The 22,293-nt window shown below is 45.5% G+C and overlaps 1 protein-coding gene across 8 annotated transcripts in view; it reads left to right on the plus strand.

The window, feature by feature from the left end:
* Window positions 1-10: 10 nt before the first annotated feature.
* The window catches only part of arhgap33 (Rho GTPase activating protein 33), a 70,018-nt gene continuing 47,735 nt past the window's right edge, over window positions 11-22,293 (plus strand). For 5 of the 8 annotated variants that reach the window (XM_063199458.1, XM_063199461.1, XM_063199460.1 and 2 more), the window contains exons 1-2: window positions 11-643; window positions 21,130-21,201. In XM_063199458.1, the coding sequence (XP_063055528.1) occupies window positions 625-643; window positions 21,130-21,201 (91 nt within the window). In that variant the 5' untranslated portion in view covers window positions 11-624. Of the gene's footprint in view, window positions 644-1,882; window positions 1,972-21,129; window positions 21,202-22,293 lie in introns of those variants that run through there. The other 3 variants (XM_063199464.1, XM_063199465.1, XM_063199466.1) reach the window with 3 other exon arrangements.

Genomic DNA, 22,293 nt, shown 5'->3' on the forward strand with positions numbered 1-22,293 from the left:
TACCTTTTTTGTTTATATAATACAGTACATTGCTTATTATTATAGTACTGTATATTATTTGTAGGCCTATGCATACCCTGCATGGTTGACTTTTTTTTCTCACAGAAAATAATACACTGCCATAAACTGGCCACGAGGGGGCGCAGATCAACTGTTAGTGGGCCAGAGTCAGTCCATTCTGAATCCCACTAGAACAGAGGTGCACAGTTTCTGTTGATGGACAACATTGACCCCCGGTCCCATATTGAGGTGCTGTGCAAATAGTGTTTTGGTTCAGTGCACACACCAGCTGCCTGCAAAGTAACCTTTCTTGAATGTGTAGGCCATAGTCAGCTCTGATATGTTGATAAATAATTGTTTTTTTTTGTTTTTTTTTTTAATTTATTTTCCAGGTAGCTTGCTTGCAACCAAGACATTGTATGGCAGACAATTCTGACAAAGTCCCCTCTTCAGATTAGTACATTCTCATTTCCTTTTTACCCGTTCCAAATGTGCACATCCCTGTCAAACTGGTCTGATAATGCAGCCAGTCTACACAATAACTTCTTCTTTTCTCTGATCCAGCTAACCTACTTCTTTAAATAGAGTTCCCAAAGAGTCCCCTTACACTCCCCACACAAGACCATGCAGAGACGGGGCTCGGGTATGTTGATTGCTTGATTTATCTAAGGTATAGCTGATAGTTCTCTCTACACAAACGATGTTTGTGTCAATTTACATTTATGAAACAATGCCACAAATAATGACCGTTTGTGTAGGCTCACAAGCAAAATGAGAATGGATAGACCTAAGGCATCACGTCCAGCTTGAAGGGTTGCGAAAGACAAATGCTGTTTTTCTTGTTTTTTGTCTTGCTGCATTGTAACCGTTACATGTGTGCTTGCATACATTGCAATGGTTGTATATTACAGTCTACTAGAACTACGATCTGTTCTGACAGGCGCATTGAACGGGGTGTGAAACAACTCATTATCAATGACCACACAAAATGTGCCAATATGGGTTTAGCGAAATGCGCGGACTATCAGGTCGAGAATTTCTACAGAAACCTGATTTTCGATGGCCTGGTATCTGAGTAGAGAAGACTACTCGAAGTCGAAATGTAGCTGTAATCCCGTCCATGCTTCCCTCTGTCCAAACACACATTACCTTTTGTCCAGTGGGGCACCTCAGCAGCAGCGGATGCTCACATGTTAAAATGGGGGAGCTAAGTGGAGTACTGACATTATAAGTGTGCTACAGTCTACCTATGCCTACTGCTTCGTGACGCCCTGGTGTAGATTCGTGTACAAGTTTGTAATTAAATATAGGTGACAATCAACAGCTAAATTATTTTGTCTTATTTTGAGCACCAACACTACAATGAATTCCCCATGCCTTGTAATGGTATTGGCTAAAGCGCCCAAAGGATTCTCTTTTGAACAGCGGTGTGGTTTGTGTGTGTGTGAGAGACATAGAGAAGAGAACGTTGGGGATGGCTGGTTTATCATGCTCAGTTCCACATGGCGCGTCGGTACCACAGACTGCGTATAGCCATAAAGATGGAAACGTGGTAACGGAGCGATGAATTAAAAGTATAGCGTAGAGCTTGCTCATAGATAATCGGGCGACATCATACGGAAACAAGTTAGCCGTGTGTGTGTGTGTGTGTGAGCCGATGAATGAGAAGGGAACGTGTATCAACTGAAGACTAGCCACCCCCTTTTTATCTGCGTCCCTCCTCCCTGCTTCTCCTCAGGGGTAGTCAGAGGAGCGATCCCCTTGTTTCAGAGTTTGCTGGTAGATAACTGCTATACCAATTTCCACCATCAATGGAACATTGACCATGTGAAAACTACCGGTAAAGATCGAAGTTGGTCAGAGCACACAAGTCGGAAATAATTCTGAAGATAAATCGGAACTGGGGAAGATTTGAAGACGGAGTTCTCCAAACCCCAGTCTCATCCCCCGAACCTGGATATCGGAATGGTGGTGAGTGTGGCTTAATCGCCTAGAGCAGCCTATTAGCATGCATTTTGTTTCACTGAAGACGCACATTCGCGCTATTGGTAGTTGTGTCTTTGCTAATCAAATGTATGGTGTTCTCGGTCAACTTCACTATACTTTGGTAACCATCTAGCTAGCTATCTGTATGAAGCCAGTTTTGGATTCTGCAATATCGCTGATAGCCAACTGCGCCTTCTCAGATGCTGATGCCATGGGCTTCATTAAACACAGTCTGTCCAGCTGTTGGGTCGTTCAAATGTTATTACATGTGGACAAATGCATCGTTACCAAATATACAATGTAATCCGGTGTAACCTCGATAATACTGGCATAAACTAAACAGTTGGATCTAACATCTCGTGCAGTAGTGTGCCCCTCCCCACGCGCGATGAAAGGCGTTGTTACAACCTGTATGTCCAATATGATTTATGTGAAATGTATGAACCCTTGTCTCATACAATTTGACGTTTTACACGACTACACGGCACTTATACGCACTTGTACACCTGATGGGTTCTAAAGTCGTCTTTATTTGACGTCGGCTGTCTGTGGTAATCATCATGTGCTCATCTGTCCCAACCGTGTCGATCATCACCATTGTTTACCCAACGCGCCTTGGGTCATTCATGAGTAGTGTTGTTGACAGTAGTGTCCTGTTGCAATAAGCTTCGACCAAGTGGTCATTTTACACGTCCACTTCTGTCTAATTGCAAACAAAGAATGAAGGTGTTGTATACTTGTTCACAACACTTTGACATTATCTCAAATATGTGAGTATGGATCTGGCAGGCTAATACAGTGCATTAGAACTATGGTCTCGAGGCAGGCGAAACTTTGTTTTCCCATCCACCACGTGCCATTATTTTGTCTTCTTCTTTTAAAAAATGTAGATGGGCCACTTAATTCTATGCTGCCACACGTGTACAAGTTTTGTCTAGCCTTGGTGCTTGGAAATTTAATTGGATAACGTCAGCCATGCGTGTTTGCTGAAGGCACGGCTTGCACAGACAGGTGGAGAGGGATAAAGATGCTCGACTAGTCAAAACACACTTAGCCTCCGAGCCCTGTACTGTTAAAAGCAACACGTCAAATGGTGTCATCATTGGACTTCATTTATGTGGCCTAGATGTAAGAGAGTGAATAGATAGAAGCTTACTGCAAGATAACCTAATGGACCTATTGGGTATAGGAGGCTATTGGCTTTGTGTTGTGTGTTGTGGTCTCAGTACTTCAGAGTTGAAGAAAGGGTAGGCTTATGGCTTTAGGTGAGTTGGTAGCTGTAAGGGTTGCAGTACTTTTGCCTTAAATGGGCCACCATTATGTGTGGGGATCCGCTGAGTAATTTTGCTGTCATGGATTCGTTATTTGTCATGTTTTCTGACATCACCTTCTTCATACTCACCCGCTGGAAGCTGCTGCCTCAGTTGCTCAGTAGACTGAGTGAGCCTGATTTCAGACACCAACACTTACTCAGCCATGCTTTCTCTGTGTACCATGGGATTGGTCAGTACCACTGATTGTATATTAGATAATATACCTATTAATGCCAACCTTTCCCTGAACCTCCTCACAGAAGTGTCCGCCTCAGATACTCCAAAATGCCCATGGGTCTGAATAAGACATTGCTCTCCGATAAATCTACTTTAAAAAGTACTTTAATAGAACTACTTTAAAAAGTAACTTTTTTTGTCCTTAGGTGTGCCAAATGCACAATAGCCAAAGTCTAATGGGACTGTGGGATAGTCACTCCTGCTTGAAGAACCAGGAAGTAGCCTATTCAAAACGAAAAAATCAGTTCATTGTTGAATATTTTCCAATCTTTCTTTCTCATTGATCATAAAGATGGCAATTCTTTTGGAAGAATAAGCTTACAGGCAGCGGCGGCACAGTATAATCTGCGTTGTGGGTTCTTACCCTTCCGTTGTGGTTTGTCTAATTCTGGCTCCCTCCAGCTCGTGTGACCCAGCATTGCCAAGCCTCTTAAGGATGAGACACACTGTCATGGAAGCAGCGAGTGACTAACTGAGGTGTTTAATTACAAACACAGCATCATTTCTGTGTGTGTGTGTGTGTGTCTGTGTCTGTGTCTGTGTGTGTGTGTGTGTGTGTGTGTGTGTGTGTGTGTGTGTGTGTGTGTGTGTGTGTGTGTGTGTGTGTGTGTGTGTGTGTGTGTGTGTGTGTGTGTGTGTGTGTGTGTGTGTGTGTCGCGCGCGTGTGTGTGTGTGTGTGTGTCGCGCGCGTGTGTGTGTGTGCGTGTGCGTGTGTGCGTGCGTGCGTGCGTGCATGTGTGTACTTGGATGCATGTGCACTAGGGCTGCACGATATATCGATATCGCGATCGCAAAAGTTGTGCATGTAATTTTTAATAACAGGAAATTTGGTGAGAAGGTTAAAAAATGCATTAAAAATGTTGACATTTTAAGTTGATGCTGTATATTAGCCATGTTTTTCCTAAATATGATTTAAAAATAATGTTGGCAATAAAACATTGCTCTCAGTTGTTTTATACATGATAAAGGGAAAATATATGTATATATTAAATATCACGTGTAATATCGATATCGCAGTATACAGTCATGTTATCATGTATCGCATATTTTTCTAATATCGTGCAGCCCTAATGTGCACACACACACACACACACACCCACACACACACACACCCATATATGGTACACGCACACAGTGACACAAATGAGCCATAACCATCATTTGAAACTTCCCCCATGGTGTATTTTAGTTCTTGATGTGATAGCAGACATACTTGAACTTGCCCTTTGCTGCTATTCACCTGTTTCACTTGGCAGCCCGTTGAAAGAAAATCAATATTCAGCTCACTTGAATTTAGGGTAATGTGTGTTGTTCTGCCTCTAGCAGAGTCTTGCTAAGAGATGTTAAGTTGTGCACTTGGCCCTCGTTCTGTATAGTCACTCACAGTGATTAATGTTGCTTGGAGCGGCAGTCTGAAACAGCAGTCTCTAACAACACCAACACTCCCTAAACCTTGTCCAGGACTAAATTACTTTTTCAGACAAGCCCTTAATTTCCCTCAAAACTTAAAAAAAAAAGAAGTGGATTCATTCTGATTGGCAGCTTGTTCTGAATTGTGTGTCCGTGCTCGTTGTCAGCGCCTCTGCTGTGCTTCAACAGTGTATGCGTTTCAAAATAAAAGTGTTAGCCTTGTCGTTACCAGCCACTAGTACTGTATGTTGATTTGTTTTTACCAATCTTCTGTGGTGGGTTGAGAGTTCGAGGCCGATCGATTGGGATTGGAGAATCGAGTCATAAATAATAGTGTAGGGGGCTATTTGCATTTCAGAGAAGCTCTTAGTTGTGTTGGGAGAGTGCATCCCTCATTATTACACTTGTTAAGGGGTGAGAGCCAGCTGTGGCCCTGTGGTCCCTCCCGACTCCCCACCTCCTGAGCTTCTTCTCCCAAGGGGGACTAGAGAGACCATTGTTGAGGAGAGCTGAAGGTAATTGATGGTAATAGCGCTGCTCTTGCCTGGACATCCAGTCAGTCAGGGCCTCCCACACTGCATGGTGAAACACATACAGAATGCTTAAGTCTATTCGTCGTGTGATGAATGCCACACACACACACACACACACACACACACACACACACACACACACACACACACACACACACACACACACACACACACACACACACACACACACACACAGTCAAAGGGACCATAACAACACGCACATTTCTACAAGCCCCTCTTTTTCACCAAAAGCCTGCTGTTTGCATCAGCTCCTGCTCTGTCTGTTATGCAATCTCCTCCTTCCTCCTGCTCAGCTGTCTCTTGCTTAGTTACAATTATGTAAATGTAGCCTGAAAAGCAGCCAGAGAGGGAGAGTGAACGAGCGAGCAAGAAAGCGAGTGAGCAAGCGAGGGACGGACAGAGAAGAGAAGAAAAAAGAAGAGGCTGATGCTATCGAAGATTGGAGCCTTTGCAAAAGAGCCCTGTGCGCCACGGCAGATAGCTTGTGGCCAGCGTACAGCCATCATGGTTGATCTTGCCCCCCCCCTTCCTGTTTACCGTTCCATGATCCAGGGAGGTGATAGGACTGCACTCGCCTGTCTTCATAGGGCACAGGGGTACAACTTCACCGAGAGCAGATGGGCAGTTAGGCTTTAGGCAGTCGTTTGACCACATGGCCGTGGAGTTGTTTATGAAGGGGTTGCAAACTTCAGCATCTGTCTCTCTCGAAAAAGTACAGGGAAGGTGAAAGCCTAATCTCACACAGGGCGACCCATAAATGATTTTTCCCCCCTCTGTTTTAAATCGCAGAAGTAGATAGGGTAGTTTTGTAATATGCTCGTCACATAATATATCTAAATTATTAATGATTATTGCCCCCTGAATGAGTACAATCTGTTGTGCCCCAATTCACTGCTCAATGTATATTATGACTTGATGATAATCAGTGAAGGTCAGTTTAGTTTTGTAGCTTGTGTGAAACCCAGTGTACACAGACAAGTAGTCTAGAAATCATAATTGACCATAATCTATTTTCTTCTGACACTGTCCTGTGTGGACTGCCAGGGCGTAATGGTGAGGGAGTCAGTCGGCCTTGGAATTGGAAGGTTGCAGGTTCGAATCCCATATAATCTGTGGCTGACGGCTCATTCACATGCAATGTTTGTGTCCACTTGGAAGGGGCTGGAGGGAGTGCAAGCGCAAGAGGTTTACAGGCTATTCGGTTGTCCTTTTCACACTAGATGGCCGTCGTGCATGTTCTATCCGTGGGAATCAGTGTCTTATCCCAACCTTCCCAGCCGATTCATTCCTGTGGAAGCCTGCTCACAGCACGCCCAGGAAAATGGACTTGTGTTCTAACTTCTGTTTCCAAGTTGCAACGCGGACGCTGGCCTGTCCGCGTGCCGCACTGACTCCATGCTTGGGTGCGAAAGAAATAGTCCATTGTCTTGTTTTCTAACCGTTACGGACTGAGCACGGATGCATTCGGAGACGTTTTGCCTACGTCCCATGCTTGCAGTGTGAAAGAGGCGTGAAGTGCGCTTGAGCAAGGCACCTAACCTGACACTGCTCCAGGGGCTGCAACTAATACCCTGTAAATAACTGTAAATCACTTTGGATAAACGTGTCATTAAAGTGTAATATGAGTGTCAGTAAAAGTGTAATATAATGGCCTTAAAGACATGACTTCATGCTTTCACTGATTCTGCAGCAGAAAATAATTTTTGAGGAAAAAATGTATAGCATTCTAGGCAGTTGTGTAAAGTAGAAGTTTTGATCTTACTACAGTACTATGACATGACCTTCAATTTATGCACCAGTTATTCCACCTATTCCTAATGAAGTTGCAAACTGTAAAAGTGCTTCTACTTTTTACTCGATACATCTCTGCTTCTAGGGAGGATTCAGTCCACCTTGGCAGAAAGTACTTCCCATCAGTTTTCAGCATGTGGAGTAGTTCCTCTACATGGGCTTTGGCCAAGAATTACACCCATGGAAAAAAAAACAGTATTCATCTGAACAGTAGAGTAGTTCAGTAGAAATAAGAATTGGAGCACAACATCCGGCAACGTTGACTTGCCCTTGCCCTTGCACTCAGCTTTGTGAGAGGCCCTCTGTGTAGACAAACCCTTGAGAATCTCAGGATTAACTCATCCCCTACCACAGCAATCTCAAGATTTTTTCTGACGGTATAGTTTTTTGCATTGTCAAAGTTGACAAGTTATTGGTCTTTTTCCTTTTTTTAGGCGTTGTCTGATTTGCATATGTATGTATATTAAACTCAAAACTTTGCATCTACTGTAGCAGCAGAGTGTTTTGGGGTCATCCCAAACCACCCCTTTTTCATCTACTCCATGGTCTAACCCATTTTACTCAAGACTGCTCTTCGGATGTGTTACTCAAGCCCCCCACTCACCCTCCCCATCCCTTCCCATTTCTACAAAGTTATTCACCAAATTATAGTGGCTCTGTGAAGCTCCCCAGCCCCCCTCACATCACTGCTTTTATGTCTCCCACAAAAGCACTGTTCACATATGCTGCTGGCTTGGCCCTGACTCTGAACTCTGAGCTGGCTGGGCGGCCTGGATGCTAGAGGATGTGGACCTCGCTGACTGACTGCGGAGTTTGCAGCATCATCTCCAGCCCGGGCCTTTAACCACAGTGGGATGATTCATGCCACTGGTATGTGCGGAAGTGGAGGCAACGTTCAGTCAGCTGACCTCGAAACGTCTTCCAGATCTCCCTCCCGGCTTGATTGATTTGAGTGAGCGGTAGACTACGTACAATTCAGTCAGTCAGTCAGTCAGTCCGCTCAACCGCTAACTGAGTTATGCTCTGTCAAACTTTGCCATAATCATCGGCCTGGGCTGCTTGAGTCTGCGAATGGCAACACACAGCACACGTGGGAAGTAGCACACTGCTTCAGCTGCTGGGGTTTTCCTGCCTGTGTGGCTGGCTATGACCATCCCACTCGGGTGAAACAACCCTCCAACCCCCCTCTTTACCAACACACACACACACACACACACACACACACACACACACACACACACACACACACACACACACACACACACACACACACACACACACACACACACACACACACACACACACACACACACACACAGCAGCCTCCTTATAGTATGACCTAATCAACAGTCATCACTGAATGCTACGATGAGTTTTCGGGTTGCAAGTGATGGGCTAACCCCAGTGTCGCCGTGGAAATTTGCTCCATGGTTGACATGTTGGAAAATAAATAAAGAAAAGATGATTCTTGTGTTGCCTACAAGCTTGGAAGATGTTGATGATGCAGGACTTGAAGTGAAGGTGAATATGACAGGATGGGCTGTTGTAGACTAGACAAGATTCCTTTGATCAAGAGAAGAAGTGTATTTTTCCCTCTGGGAGGTTTGTTTGTTTCTTTGTGTGTCCATGAGTGGGCCTGGGACTCAGAATGATGGTAAATGTGACAGATGAGTGGTTCCAGCCCATACAAGAGTCTATTTACTTTGTCCAATACAGTAGTTAGCTTTTCTCAGCGAGGGTGTTGGCTTGTTTGTTTGTGTGTCCCATCACATGCATTGGCCCGGCTGGTCCAGGTCTTGCCTCGCCCTGCCCTGCCTTGCCTGTCGCCTGACCCCTTTCTCCCCCAGCCTAGCCCTGTGTTTGGTCGTGTTGTTCCCCCATGCCCTCTGGCAGCCTCGACCCTCGGGCGATGCGCTACGTTGGCCAGCGCCCTTACGCTCACTCGCTCACTCCAGGGCCAGATTTAGGAGACAGGGCCCCATCCTCACGCCCCGTCGCCCCTCATCATCACCTCCTCGATGCCCAGCCACTGGCCAGCCAACGGACGACCAGCATCAGCCACGCCCTTCTGTCTGTCTCTCTCTTTCTCACTCTCACTCTTTCTCTCTCCTGCTCTCTCGCTCTCTCTCACACACACTCTCACTCTCTCTCACACACACCAACTCCCTCTCATGGACCCTCACACACACAGTTGCTCTGTGATCCACTGGGATGAATACAGTTACAGTGTCAGCACAGTCATTTTCTCTATCTCCTGTTTCTTATAGCCCTTTTCTTTTTTTATAATCTGTTTGTAAGCACGTATTCTGTATTCTGTTTTGTATCTTATATATTGTTATCCGTGTCTGTAATGCTTAATCAACAGATCAACTTCCCTTCTCATGCTCTACCACCCACCCACACATTTATTCTTTTTTTTAAAGTATGTGCCTGTGGTGTGTTTCAGTTTAATATGAGGAAGTGTGACAAACCACTCCGCCATCGCAATTCCACATTAACAACTTTGCCAACAAAACGCTGTTGTAAAGTCATTTTTTTTTCCCCTTTTTATTTCTTCACCTCGTATTTTCCACCTTGTATTTTCCTTCTTTTCTTCCTTCCCAGCATGTAATTGTTGCATGGCTCGACCTGTCTCATGTTCCCAGCGTTGCGTGACTTGAGCACCACAATGTTATGATGTGTCATCATGATCCACATCCTGCCAAAAAAACACTTAAAAGATGAAGTCACAAATGAGCGATACGATGGGAGATTAATCTATCAGGATCCCTAATCGTGTTGAAACCAGAGTCTATCACAATGATCATCAGCCTTATCTCTATTTAGTCCGACATGACCTGAGGGTAGGCGTACACCCTGTAAGCTGTCATTTTTGCAGAAAACTAAAATACAGTCATGTCAGTCCTGCCGTAATGACTGTAGTTATGCAAGAATGCGAGATATGAGGGACTGTGCCTTTAGACACAAGTTTTAATCATTTCAAACTAATGCAAGAGTGAAAAGAAGTTGTGATAAAGCTGAACACAATATTGAATGAATTTGAATAACTAATAGTTTTATTCATTGCAGAGTACAGCACTACAGTTGATCAACCAACAACTGTACAACTGTGGAGTGTGCATTCAATGACGTACTCTGAGAAATATATCGCCCCATATCGCCCAGCCCCTCTGGGAGTGCACCCCAGCAGGCTGCCTCTCCCGCCCCTGTCCTCCAGCACCGACTCTGGCCTGTAGCGTTAGCAACACTAGCGTTCATCTCCAACCAGTTCAGTGACTCTTGGCCCATATGTTCCATGTCCTTATATGGGCATTATTTGGTTTGTTTATGTCCTCCTAAATCTCTTTACTACCAGGCATTCCCCCTTGTGTGTCTGCTCATCAGTTTTCACTTTCAGCGAGGGAACAAGAAAAATAGACTACCATCCTTGAGAGCCAAGGTCCTATAGAAGTGCTCGCCCGCTTTGATGCCATGCCCAGAAAGGCTCCATACCAACGCAAATGCCCAGTCGGGCTGCCGTGGAAACGGTACACACACTCTTGCCGGCCACTAGACCAAGACTCTCTAAGCTCTCGCTCACCACTAGACCAAAACCCTCTAAGCTAAGCTCATCTCTCCTTTCTTGACTGCAAAGTTCTGTCTGGCTGCTGCGAAATATTCCATCTTATATATCTTTTTTTGTCTTTCGGTTTCTGTTTTGTCTTTCAGTATTCCTTTTCATTTTACCCCACCTTCTCCTTTCTGTCTGTCTGTCTGTCTGTCTGTCTGTCTCTCTGTCTGTCTCTCTCTCTCTCTCTCTCTCTCTCTCTCTCTCTCTCTCTCTCTCTCTCTCTCTCTCTCTCTCTCTCTCTCTCTCTCTCTCTCTCTCTCTCTCTCTCTCTCTCATGCCTGCAGATGGGTTGAGTGGCTGGTGCTTAGTATGCTGTGTGTGACTCTATCCCTTTCCTGCCGCTCCAAAGAAAAGGGACAGAGTGCTCAGCAAGTGTGTGTGTGTGTGTGTGCGTGCGCGCGCAAGGGGGGAGTGGGAATGGGGGGTGGGGGGTGTTGCAGCCTAGTTTCCAAGAGACGGTCCTGGAATGCTCATGATAAAATTGACCTTGCTCTCACATACAATCCTAGACTACACTGCACCCCTCACCACCACCACCAACCGTACTCCACTACCTCTACCAAAGTGTTTCCCATGCGAGCAACACTTGGGCCCATGGCCCGGGGCTGAGGTTTGGGAGCAGGGTGCTTTTCAGGGAGGAGAGGGGTTGTGCAGTGGTCCCATGGAGGGAGTGGTGGGAGGATGGTGGTGGTGGTTTTGGGGGCCTGTTGCATCATTGGGGATGTTGCATGCGGAGAGAAAGGGAGAGGGAGGAGGGATGGAGAGAGATGGGGGAGGGAGGAGAGAGAGGGAAAAAGAGAGGAAGGTATGGAGGGAGAGAGGGATGGAGAGAGAGGGAGAGAGAGAAGGGGCGGGTAGATGGAGGTTGGTAGGATGCCAAGAGCGGGAAACCAGGAAGCTTGCATGAGTATGAAAGAGTTTCTTTTGGAGGGACTTGGGAGGTTGGAGGAGGGGGGACTGGAGGGTGGAGGTTAGGATGTATGGGAGGGAATGAAGGGAATTGCGTTTCAAGGGGGAGAAATGGGGTGGGGTGGGCTCTTGGAGGGCAAGAGCATTTGGTGGAAGCCATGGCTGAATAGGAAGGCCAAGGCACTGTTTTGTTCTCCTGAAAAGGTCGTAGGGCAGGGGGATGGATGGGGATGGGGGGAGGGGGCTCAGACTAAACATGCAAGAAAAAAAGTGAGCCCAGGGATGCCGTGGTCGAAGGAGGGCCGAAGCTTGGCTGAAGGACCCCCCCCCCTCCCAAAAAAAACAGCCGTCACCACCCCCCAATTGAGTACATAGACTGACATTGCTGAATAACAAGGAATGGCCACATACCATCAGCCCAGAGCCCTCTGAGTGAGAGAGAGGCTCATGTTGTTTCTACTCTCTGCCCACTTTTGTTGTGCTAATCATTAGTTCCATGATGTATAGCTCTCTTTGCTCGGGGTAACAAGGGACCTGAACATTTTGGCACTTTTTCACATGTGACTGCAGTGTTTGGTTATCTGAATGAGGCTTTTGAATACCAGGACTTTTTTTTTCTCTTTCGATTTTGGCTCGCCAACAATTCAAATCCTCCTCTGACTATAATCACCTATCTGATCGCCGCTGATCCTGCAGAAACGCACACAGAATCGCCCACCTCATTCGCGCAGACATTACTGACAGACGAAACCTCCTCAATGTTGGCAGCATGATTTATCTCTGCTTCAATTCACCTCTCTCTCTCTCTCACTCATACACACACACACACTGTCCACGCACAAAAGATTTACATTGGGTAGCCATTGGTCAACTTAAGCATCTTGCAGAGACAGCCGCTATACTTCAAGTCAGCAATGTGCAGCGTTTTTAGGTCTGCCTAACACCCCACAGTTGAACAGACGCTGCTGCACAAGCTGGGAAACGATTGGCTACGATGTTTGATGGTGTGTGTAAGTTGATAAGGTAAGCGTACCCATTAAGCCCACCAAAATCTAAATTTCTTTATTTTTCAATCATCTTCACATAATTTTTTTGTGAAATATTTTGTTAAATAGTAAGATTTACCTCTCTTCTCAATGTTTGTCACTGAGTTGATGGATATTTCAAAGTACAATATGAAGATTTTTTACGAGAAAAGTGAAAAGTCTGAATGGGCTTAAATGGTACCATTGGTACCATTTAAGCCCACTTGTGTTCCAAATAAGCTCATATAGTTATTTCTCTATCAAAATACCTGGTGAGGTGTGTGAATTGAGTTTAAACAGTGGAGCCTACATGGCATAAATGGTTTCAGACCAAAAATGTAAGATTTGCTCAAAAAAATAGTGCATAAAACCTAATTAAATATTACGGCATCTTTTACTTCATATACTTCATAAAATTCTTCATCCAAACAGAGAAATGTATTTTTTCTTATTGATTATTGTTAGTTCATTACATTACGCCTTTTAAACCAACAACTTGGGATTGTACAGTACTTTTTATGTCCCTCAAAGGCATTTTTCATAAGCATGCATGCAAACTTGCATGCATTTCAATGGGGTGTACCATTTAAGCCCACCTTGTACCCATTAAGCCCGCCTATACAAAAAGCTATTTTATGGAAATAATCAACTCCACAAAACATTTCATGATGCATTTCTTTAAAGACCAATGGCAAACAAACTGGAATATGCTTAGAATTCATACCTAACCACCTTAAGTCTTACGGTAGAGTAAGATAAAGATGGTGTGTGGTTGTATCAAGAAAATATTGGCGTGTGCTCGCTCATAAAACACATCTTTCCATTTGAAGGGAAATGCTATAATTTAGTAAAACACTGCATGTATATATATAAAAATCATTACATTTACCTCTTAGTTTACTAATATGAAAGTATTTTCAAAACATTTGACTTAAACTAGCTGATATTCTATGATTTCTGACATGTCCCAAAACAGCAAAGTTTTGAGGCAACTTCTTGTCAGTAGTCCTGAGACTGGATTCACTTGGACGGGAATAACTCGACGATAAAAAATGTGATTTGTTTGCAATAAAAAACATTTTGTCAGTTACTAAACCCTTTAATTGGATAGGGTGATGAACAACAAAATTCACCTTTTCCCTTTCTTTAAATTGACCTCAAAGTTGAAAGCGGGCTTAAAGGGTACATGGGCTTAATGGGTACGCTTACCTTACCTGTATGTCCGTAGCCAATACTGCATCTTTGGCACATCACCATTAAGGAGCATCAGGTATTATCAGACTGGCATCAAATGCACTTTGTAATATGATGTGATGTGCATTAGTTCCTCCTGTCTACTAGTGCAGCCTCTCTGTTCCCAGACATGGATGGCTGTAGACATGCAAGGTTAGACAAACACAGACACACACATGCACATGCACAGTCACAGTCATGCATAAACACACCCATGGTCACGCATCATACATACAAGCATACTCATACATGCTGCAACACCACCATCCCCCCCCCCCCCACACACACACACACACCCTTCCTATGCTGAAACCACCCCTTTCCCATCAGTATCCTCTGCTTCAACTGGCGAGAGAGAGAGAGAGAGAGAGAGAGAGAGAGAGAGAGAGAGAGAGAGAGAGAGAGAGAGAGAGAGAGAGAGAGAGAGAGAGAGAGAGAGAGAGAGAGAGAGAGAGAGAAAGAGAAAGAGAGGAGAGAGAGAGAGAGAGAGAGAGAGAGAGAACATGTCCATTATACTGCCTCAGAGAGGGGATGGCGTGAGCATGAAAGAGCAGCTTTTGAAGCCATTCTTCAAGCTCGCAGAGAAAGTGAGAGGTAGAAAAAAAGGCAAAGAATGGAGGAGGAGGAGGAGGAGGATGGGATGTGTCTTTCTTTCTTCAGCTCACCCAGGGGCAGAGCATGGTCGGCCACGCATCTTCACCCACGCTCTTGCATCACTACCTGGCTAACTTGGTAGATATGCTAATGCAACAGTGTTCAGTTGACTTGTGTTTAGTTTGTGGTGGGGGTCTTTATTTCCACAAGGACAAGAAGTAGATGGTAATAAATGATCAGAGATGGCCAGCCAGCAGGATTTGCTCTCTAGGCTACCACCATCTTCTTTCAGGTTATGTGGGTAGCTCTGTGTAAATAATAATAGATTTGTATCGATGCATCGTTCCAACTAGCCTCGTGAGCCATTCTACGTACTTCCGCCAAAGGATTGGCTCCACTACTAGTCTGGCTCTTTTTTTCTGTGGAGTGATTGCACCGGTACAATCTTGATGCCCAACATTCCCCAGAAAACGGCCAATAAGCGGATAAGCGTCCCACGTGGGGGAGGTCGCTCGTGACAATGACGTAAACGTCTGCGCCAATGGCTCTGGTCTGCGCTATGTTGTTGTTGAGTAACTGTCGGCGATTGGGTGAGAGCTGTCCAATCATTTCAAACCATAACTGAGTGTAAACTTCCCGCTTCCTGCAATCGCGTTAGATCACACAAGCTCCAGACCATGAATACGAAATTAAATGGTAGTATTATGGGATGGTCAGGACCAGGCTACGTTCTAACTACCAGGCGATTCAATTAGTCAATTCAGCTTCAAGAGATTAATCGTTTTTAATCGATTAATCGATTTTTGTTTTTACTGGACTCAATTTTGTGAGGCTTTTTATTTTGCTAATACAGTAATAATAAAACTGACTGTAATAATGATGTTCCTCAAATAAAATGCATGCCGATATTTCAGCTTTTGGTTTTCACACGTAAGCCAAGCCTGTTTGGTAAAAAAAAATAAACCATTGATTCGTGGAGCATTCTTAAGTATCGAAAATGATCAACTTGTTGGCCTAAGAAATCAATATCAAATCGAATGGCCATAAAGGCTCTGATTTACACCCCTAATGGTGGGACACCTTTGGGTGACGTGTGGCGTTCTATTGTTTCCCGCCAAAAACACTTGTGATGGCTTAGTGAAATCAAGCCAAGACATCCAGTAAAGCCTCACACACATTTGGGGTTCTTTTGTTTCCCGCCAAAAAAACCCACTTGGGCTTCATAAAGTGCCACAATGACCTAAAGCCTTAGCGAAATCAAGGCAAAACATCCCGGAAAAAGCCAGCTTGCCAGGCCTTGTGTGAGACTGTTGAGGTGAAGAATGGGAAGAAGAAGACTCCCTAGCCTAGTAGCCCCTCTCAGTCGTCCCCAAATAAAGAGAGGGGGTTAGTAAAGACAATGGGCCGAGAACAGTCCCTGTCTTCTGCTTGAGTGAGTTTGCCGCCACGCCATTGTCTTGTTTCGAGGTCAGATTCCGAACACCTGCTGTGACGTGAGAAGTGAAGACGGAGAGAGAGGGAGAGAAAGGCAGAACATAACGATGCGAAGAAAACAATCATTCAGGGTTTCCCACAGCACTTTAATAGTTAAGACGGCCACATTGACAACAAACAAACACCTTCCACCTTCACTAGGTCCCCTGTTGAGAGAAAGATTTTGTATTGCTTATGTAAATGGCAAAAGTAAAAGTTGCTTTACAAGAAACTTGTAGTGTATCTTAGTTTTTTGTTGGTTTGGTTTTTTTTTTGGTTGGGTGGGCATCTTTCATATAAAACAGCAAGGACACAGCCTTCCCAATGATGTTGACGGCCATATGTCTTTGTAGCCGACAACCCTCCACCACCTTGACTCTCCAATGGTCTAAGGGAAATGCTCATCATAACGTTTTCATGGATTTGTGTTGGGTGAGAGATTTACAAGAGCAAGTGGGACTGCCTGGACAGTTGAGTTGAGGATTTAGTATCGGAGTGCAAAGCATCGGATAGTAGCCACTAGTTCTATGTGGCTGTTTGTATTCTGTACCTCTGGAGTACCCCTAAAACTAAACTTGAAGCGTGCGTGCATACGTGCATGCGTGCGTGACCTTTGTTAGCCATGACGTGGTTGTTTTTGTCTTTGTATTTAAGAGAAGACAGATTCCACGTGGCAGAAGGAGCAACCATGGAGAGGTTATCCTGCCTCATCATTATGGTGCTTTGCCTTTGCCTGTCCTCTCCTCTCTGCCAATTTGACTAGACAAATGCAGCCCCTTGCTCTCGAAACAAAGAGAAGGCCGTATTCGTTTTCGAAACAAAGGAAAGACAAAAGGAAGAGCCTAATGACTGTGTGTGTATGGTGTAGTAGTAGTAGTAGGAGGAGTGGGTCCGTGTATGTCTCCGGACTTACATTTGTGACCCACTTTCTCTTATATACCTACAGGCACAGCAGCAACAGCAGCATCGCTCTCTCTCTCTCTCTCTCTCTCTCTCTCTCTCTCTCTCTCTCTCTCTCTCTCTCTCTCTCTCTCTCTCTCTCACACACACCGTCTTAGCCCCAGCATTAAGCAGACTGATTTGGCTTTCCGTGCACAACCTCAAATGGTGTGTTAGTGTTACAGTCTTTTGCAAGATGCGCTGAGCAAAATATAAACATGCATGTCTATTTCGTGCTTGTATATATTTATATAGCCTATGTATGAATGAGTACGCAGGCGCACAGAAGCGTGTGCGCGCACACAAACGTCACACACAGCTACTCACTCTACGACATACACATGTATGCAAATCACACTTCCGCCTGCACACACAACTGCTCGCTTTGTCTCTCACACATACACACACACACACACACATCCACTCGCTTTGTCTCTTGCACATATATGTACACACACACACACACTCGCTTTGTCTCTCTCTCTCTTAGACACACACACACACACACACACACACACACACACACACACACACACACACACACACACACACACACACACACACACACACACACACACACACACAAACGCCCACACGCTCGTTCACAGTGGTGCTTCCTGGCTGTAGCATCTCTCTCCTCCCTCCCCAACATGTCTCCTCTGATCTGACCGACCCTGACAGTCGTGCTCTGCTCCGCTCTGCTCCACTCTGCTCCCCTCTCCTCTGCTCTCCTCCTCCGCTACGCAGGGCTACAGCGAGTCTTTAGTACCGGCAGGATGAATGCTGGCCAGTCCAGCTTGCCTTCCCACTCCCCTTTCATCACATGAACACACACACTCGCTCCCTTGCTGCCTCTGACCCAGCTCCACTGCCACTGCGTTTCCATGGAAACCCACATAAACCCTTACAAACGATGCACGCACACAACTCCCACGTTAATATTATTAAGTTAATCGTAAGGCTTTTTTGTTTGTTGTACACAAACTGTATGAAATGTGTGGGGTTTTTTTGTTACTGTGGTTGAATATATACCACTTCTTCTGCATTGGTGAAAGCAATTTCAGGATCTGTTGAGCTTACTTTCACCAATTTAGAAGTACAAATTGTTGCACGCAAATACTTGATTGCCGACGGACATGTTCCTATTGCTATCTATTCATATTGATAAACTGCAGTCAGTCCCTAGACAAATTGATAACATTTATGACGAATAGCTGATTTCAGCAACAATCAGATAAACTGCCAATTAAGTTACCATTTTAGTTGTTTAGGTCCATGCGAGCAAGACTTGAACCCATGGCCCGGGGATGAGGTTTGGTTTAGTTGTTAGTTTGCTTTTTTATTCATCCTTTATCCAACCATCAGACGTTGTTTTCAATAATCTCAAATGCTTCACTTTTTTTCACTATTATGACCTATTTATTTTCTAGAAGGACAGCAGGGAACTTCCTGGCAAACTGAACTTCCTCATGCAGTGCAGTGGTTCCTATAACCTCTGACACTTGCTTCAGGGTAGGCTCTGTCAAGCTAGGGATAGCAGTTTAGCCAGGATTATGTTGACTTGATAACAACAAACCCCAGCCCAACAGCCCCCCCCCCCCCTTGCTTTTTGACGGTCGTGGTTGTTTCAGACATGTCTGTTGCCTTGTTTCTCATGTTTGTGCCTCGCTCCTTGTTTTAGGCAGCAGTATGAGCTGAAGTTGTTTCCCGTGTTTCAATGGGCCAAAAGTTTTGAACTCTACCATGGATTTGTTCATTTGTGTTGTGTTGTTGGATTCAATGTATTTGATAGTGATGGCTGTGTTCACTGCCACATCTAACATTGTTTTACTGGATCAAATGCACATTGTGATGGCGGTCTTTATGGCTTTGTGGGACTTGTGACTACTGCTGTCGCCGCTGTTGCTGCTCCTTAGGAAGGTTTGGAATCCCTAGACATCCAGATCACGGATCATGAACAGCTGAGCTCTGGTCAGCCCTGCCCAGCCCAGCCCATAGCAATGCAGCAGTCAGGTCAGCAAGGCAGGCAGCTCAGCACTCACACAGCCAGGCAGAGGGAGAGGGAGAAAGCCTCCCCTACACAAACCCACCCCGTCACCCCGCCGCCAGGAACTTTTACAAGTGCCGCCCTAGTTCCCACGGCAGCCAAATAGTTCCCATTCCTCAGGGGTTCTTCACGCAGACGTTGCGCTTCGCTCTAGGTTGACCTGTTCGCGCTTGTTTAGACTACAGATCAGCCCCAGGGAAGACCCACAGAAGGTTCCCCAAATCTGGAAGATAAATCAAATCCAACTGACATGGTTTAAGTGAAGCCGACACTTTTTATGGCGCGTCATGTTAGGAGGCTATTTCGATACAGTATTGCAGCGGACCTTGGAAAGTGCGTTTGGTGTGGGATTAGTCCAAATGTTACATTCCTCCCATGAGTTCCTCCCCTCCTTTCTGGCCTTGGAATGCTAATTCAATGAACTGCCAGGTCTGTAGGTCAATCACAGTATTCATTTCAACTCAACTCAGCTCAGCTTATGACCCTGGGCTGGGCTGTGTAGTTGGGTCCACATGTATGGCAATAAAATGAACAGAAAGGGGAAAGGGGAGAGAGAGGGGGAGAGGTGTTAGGGTGTGGGGTCAGAGGAGCGAAAGTGGAGGAAGTGGTTGCACTATGGTCAGAGCGGATGGAGAGAGAATGAGAGTGAGAGAGGCAGTGTAATTGTAGCCATATAAACCCAGCCCATGAGGCACGTGCCCGTCTGTCTGGCTCTTCTCTCGCCCTCCCTCCCTCCCTCCCCTCCGGAGATCCATCTAGTTGATGGCATCAGCAGGTCCCCAGGGCTACAGCTGCTGTCTGTGGCAGGGCATCTCACCCCCCCCCTCCCTACCCAGCGTGTCCAGTTCAGCTCAGCCATCCTGCTTACTGTACACAACACAACCAGGGAAGCGGACAGGGCTGGAGGGCAAAGGGTGCAGCCCCTGGAGATAGATAGGGACCCAGAGTCCTAATAACATTGTATACATGTATTTTGGGTAGGGGGGCCTCTCAAATGATTTTGTCCTGTTACTGGCCAAAAGCTGTCAGTGGCTGTGAACACAACACACCCTCCACAGTTGACAGTTCACTGCATCCTCCTTCTCTCCTCTCCTCTCCTCTCCTCTCCTCTCCTCTCCTCTCCTCTCCTCTCCTCTCCTCTCCTCTCCTCTCCTCGCCAGTGCCTCTCCCGTCCTCTCCTCTCCTCTCCTCGCCCCTCCTCTCCTCTCCTCTCCTCTCCTCTCCTCTCCTCTCCTCTCCGCTCCTCTCCGCTGTGGCCTCTGTGCTGACCTCACTCAAAGCCCTCCATGTGGCATCATGGTCATCAGTCTAGTGGCCACTGTCATCATGGCTGTCATCGTTGTGCAAACATAAACTGTGTGGGCTGGGCGCTCAACTAGGGAGATGAGTTTGGCTTGGCTGGGCTGGGCTGGTGTGGGGGGCTGTGCTGAACGGGAGGGTAAAGACTGATGAATGACTGATCATGCTTTTCATTTTCACTACACACGCACACACACAAAATACAGATAGACACTGCACAGACGCACACACACAACTCACAGACCCAGACAACACTTACAGACGTGATGATTTACTAATGTTTACTTTCGTTGCTGTTAAGGTAGAGTGAGTCACCACCATAAAAGAGTCACTTCCTGTTCAAGTTGGAGTGGGGGTAATTCTCACCAAATGCACTTATAGGCACTACCTGTTCCTTGATGCAGCCTCTTGTATCAACTACCATTGAAGATTCATTTTGACCTAAAGCGATATTATGTGTTATTTATTAGGTGTTTACATGCTACTAGTTGCATATCCACATGCTGCTAGTCCAGAATATTTCTGGAGGCCTTTCACCATGAAGTGGCAATTCAATAAACCATGCCAAAGCTAGTGTCATCTGAGATACAGTGCCTGGGGTGCTTGATTTACACACAAAATGACAAAAGAAAACAAAAAAAAGGTTTGGGACACACTTAGTTGGGATTGAAGATTAAATGGCCTTTATTTTCCCTTTCCCTGTGTCAAGTGTCGGGACCCCAGCAGTGGGTTCGGAAATGCGCCATGTTTGTGCGAACATTGAGCCTGACAGACATGCCGGGTAAGTGTCCCCTCTCTGTCCCTGTCTTGTACCTTGTACGTGTGTGAGTTTGTGTCTTTGTGTGTGTGTGTCTTTGTGTTTGATTGTGGTACTTGAATGCATGTGGTCTTTTGGTTTGTTATTTGCAGCCCGTGTTACTTTCTGTGTATGGCCGTGTATGTGTATGCATGTGAACCTATGTGGTTCACCACCGTGTACATGTACAGTAAAATGCATGTTGCCGTGCTTTTTTAAAAACTCATTTCTCGTCTGTTTATTTTTATTGGTTGCTGGTCTTGCATACACTTGTATGTACATGTTGGTTATGGAACTGTATTTGGTGGGAAACGGCATGCTCGCACTTTCTCTCCTGAGCTGGAGATATTTCAGAATCTGATTGTCATTGTGGTGAAGATCCACAGAGATGCAGCTTGAAGGACTTGAAAGGCTGTACACTTTACAACCTCCTCTGCCTTAGTGTGTTTTTTATTTTATTTCCAGGCCATGTCTCATAGTCTAGAATCAAACACCTGGGTTGTGTTTGCATGCACAGTATATTCTGGGTGTTGATCTTCGTTGACGTTTTCAGACTAAGCCTTTTGTTTGGGAAAAGGAACTAGTAGGTTTCAACAAGGGCAGGTGATGCTGCATGAGAGCCACGTCATCTACTGCTGAGAGCACCCTGCCCCTAAGAGTTGTAACCGAACTAATGCAGTGTTAATTCAACACTTAGAGAGTCAGACTAACTAGATGTTGGTTAATTTCGCCTCTTAAGTGTTAAACTAACACTGCAAGAAATTACTGTGTAGGCCTATACTTTATGAACTGGGTGTGTTTTGAATATTGACCACTGGCGGTGGCCTATGCCAGGTGTCGTCACACATGATCCAGCCCCCATCGACCCCACGTGTTGCATGAAAGCAAGACGTCTTAAAGTTACATGACCAGCCGCTGCAGCCTCATCCTCCCCACGAACAGCTGACGGGCCATGAGACTGCACGCTGGCACTGACCCCGGGGTGCAGATCAGCCTTTGGGGTCATGAAATATTCAACAGGTGTGAGGTGTGTATGCGTGCATGCGTTTGTGTGCGTGTGCGAGCGAGCATGCGTTT

The sequence above is a fragment of the Engraulis encrasicolus genome, chromosome 5 (assembly GCF_034702125.1).
Source record: "Engraulis encrasicolus isolate BLACKSEA-1 chromosome 5, IST_EnEncr_1.0, whole genome shotgun sequence".
Classification (NCBI taxonomy): domain Eukaryota; kingdom Metazoa; phylum Chordata; class Actinopteri; order Clupeiformes; family Engraulidae; genus Engraulis; species Engraulis encrasicolus.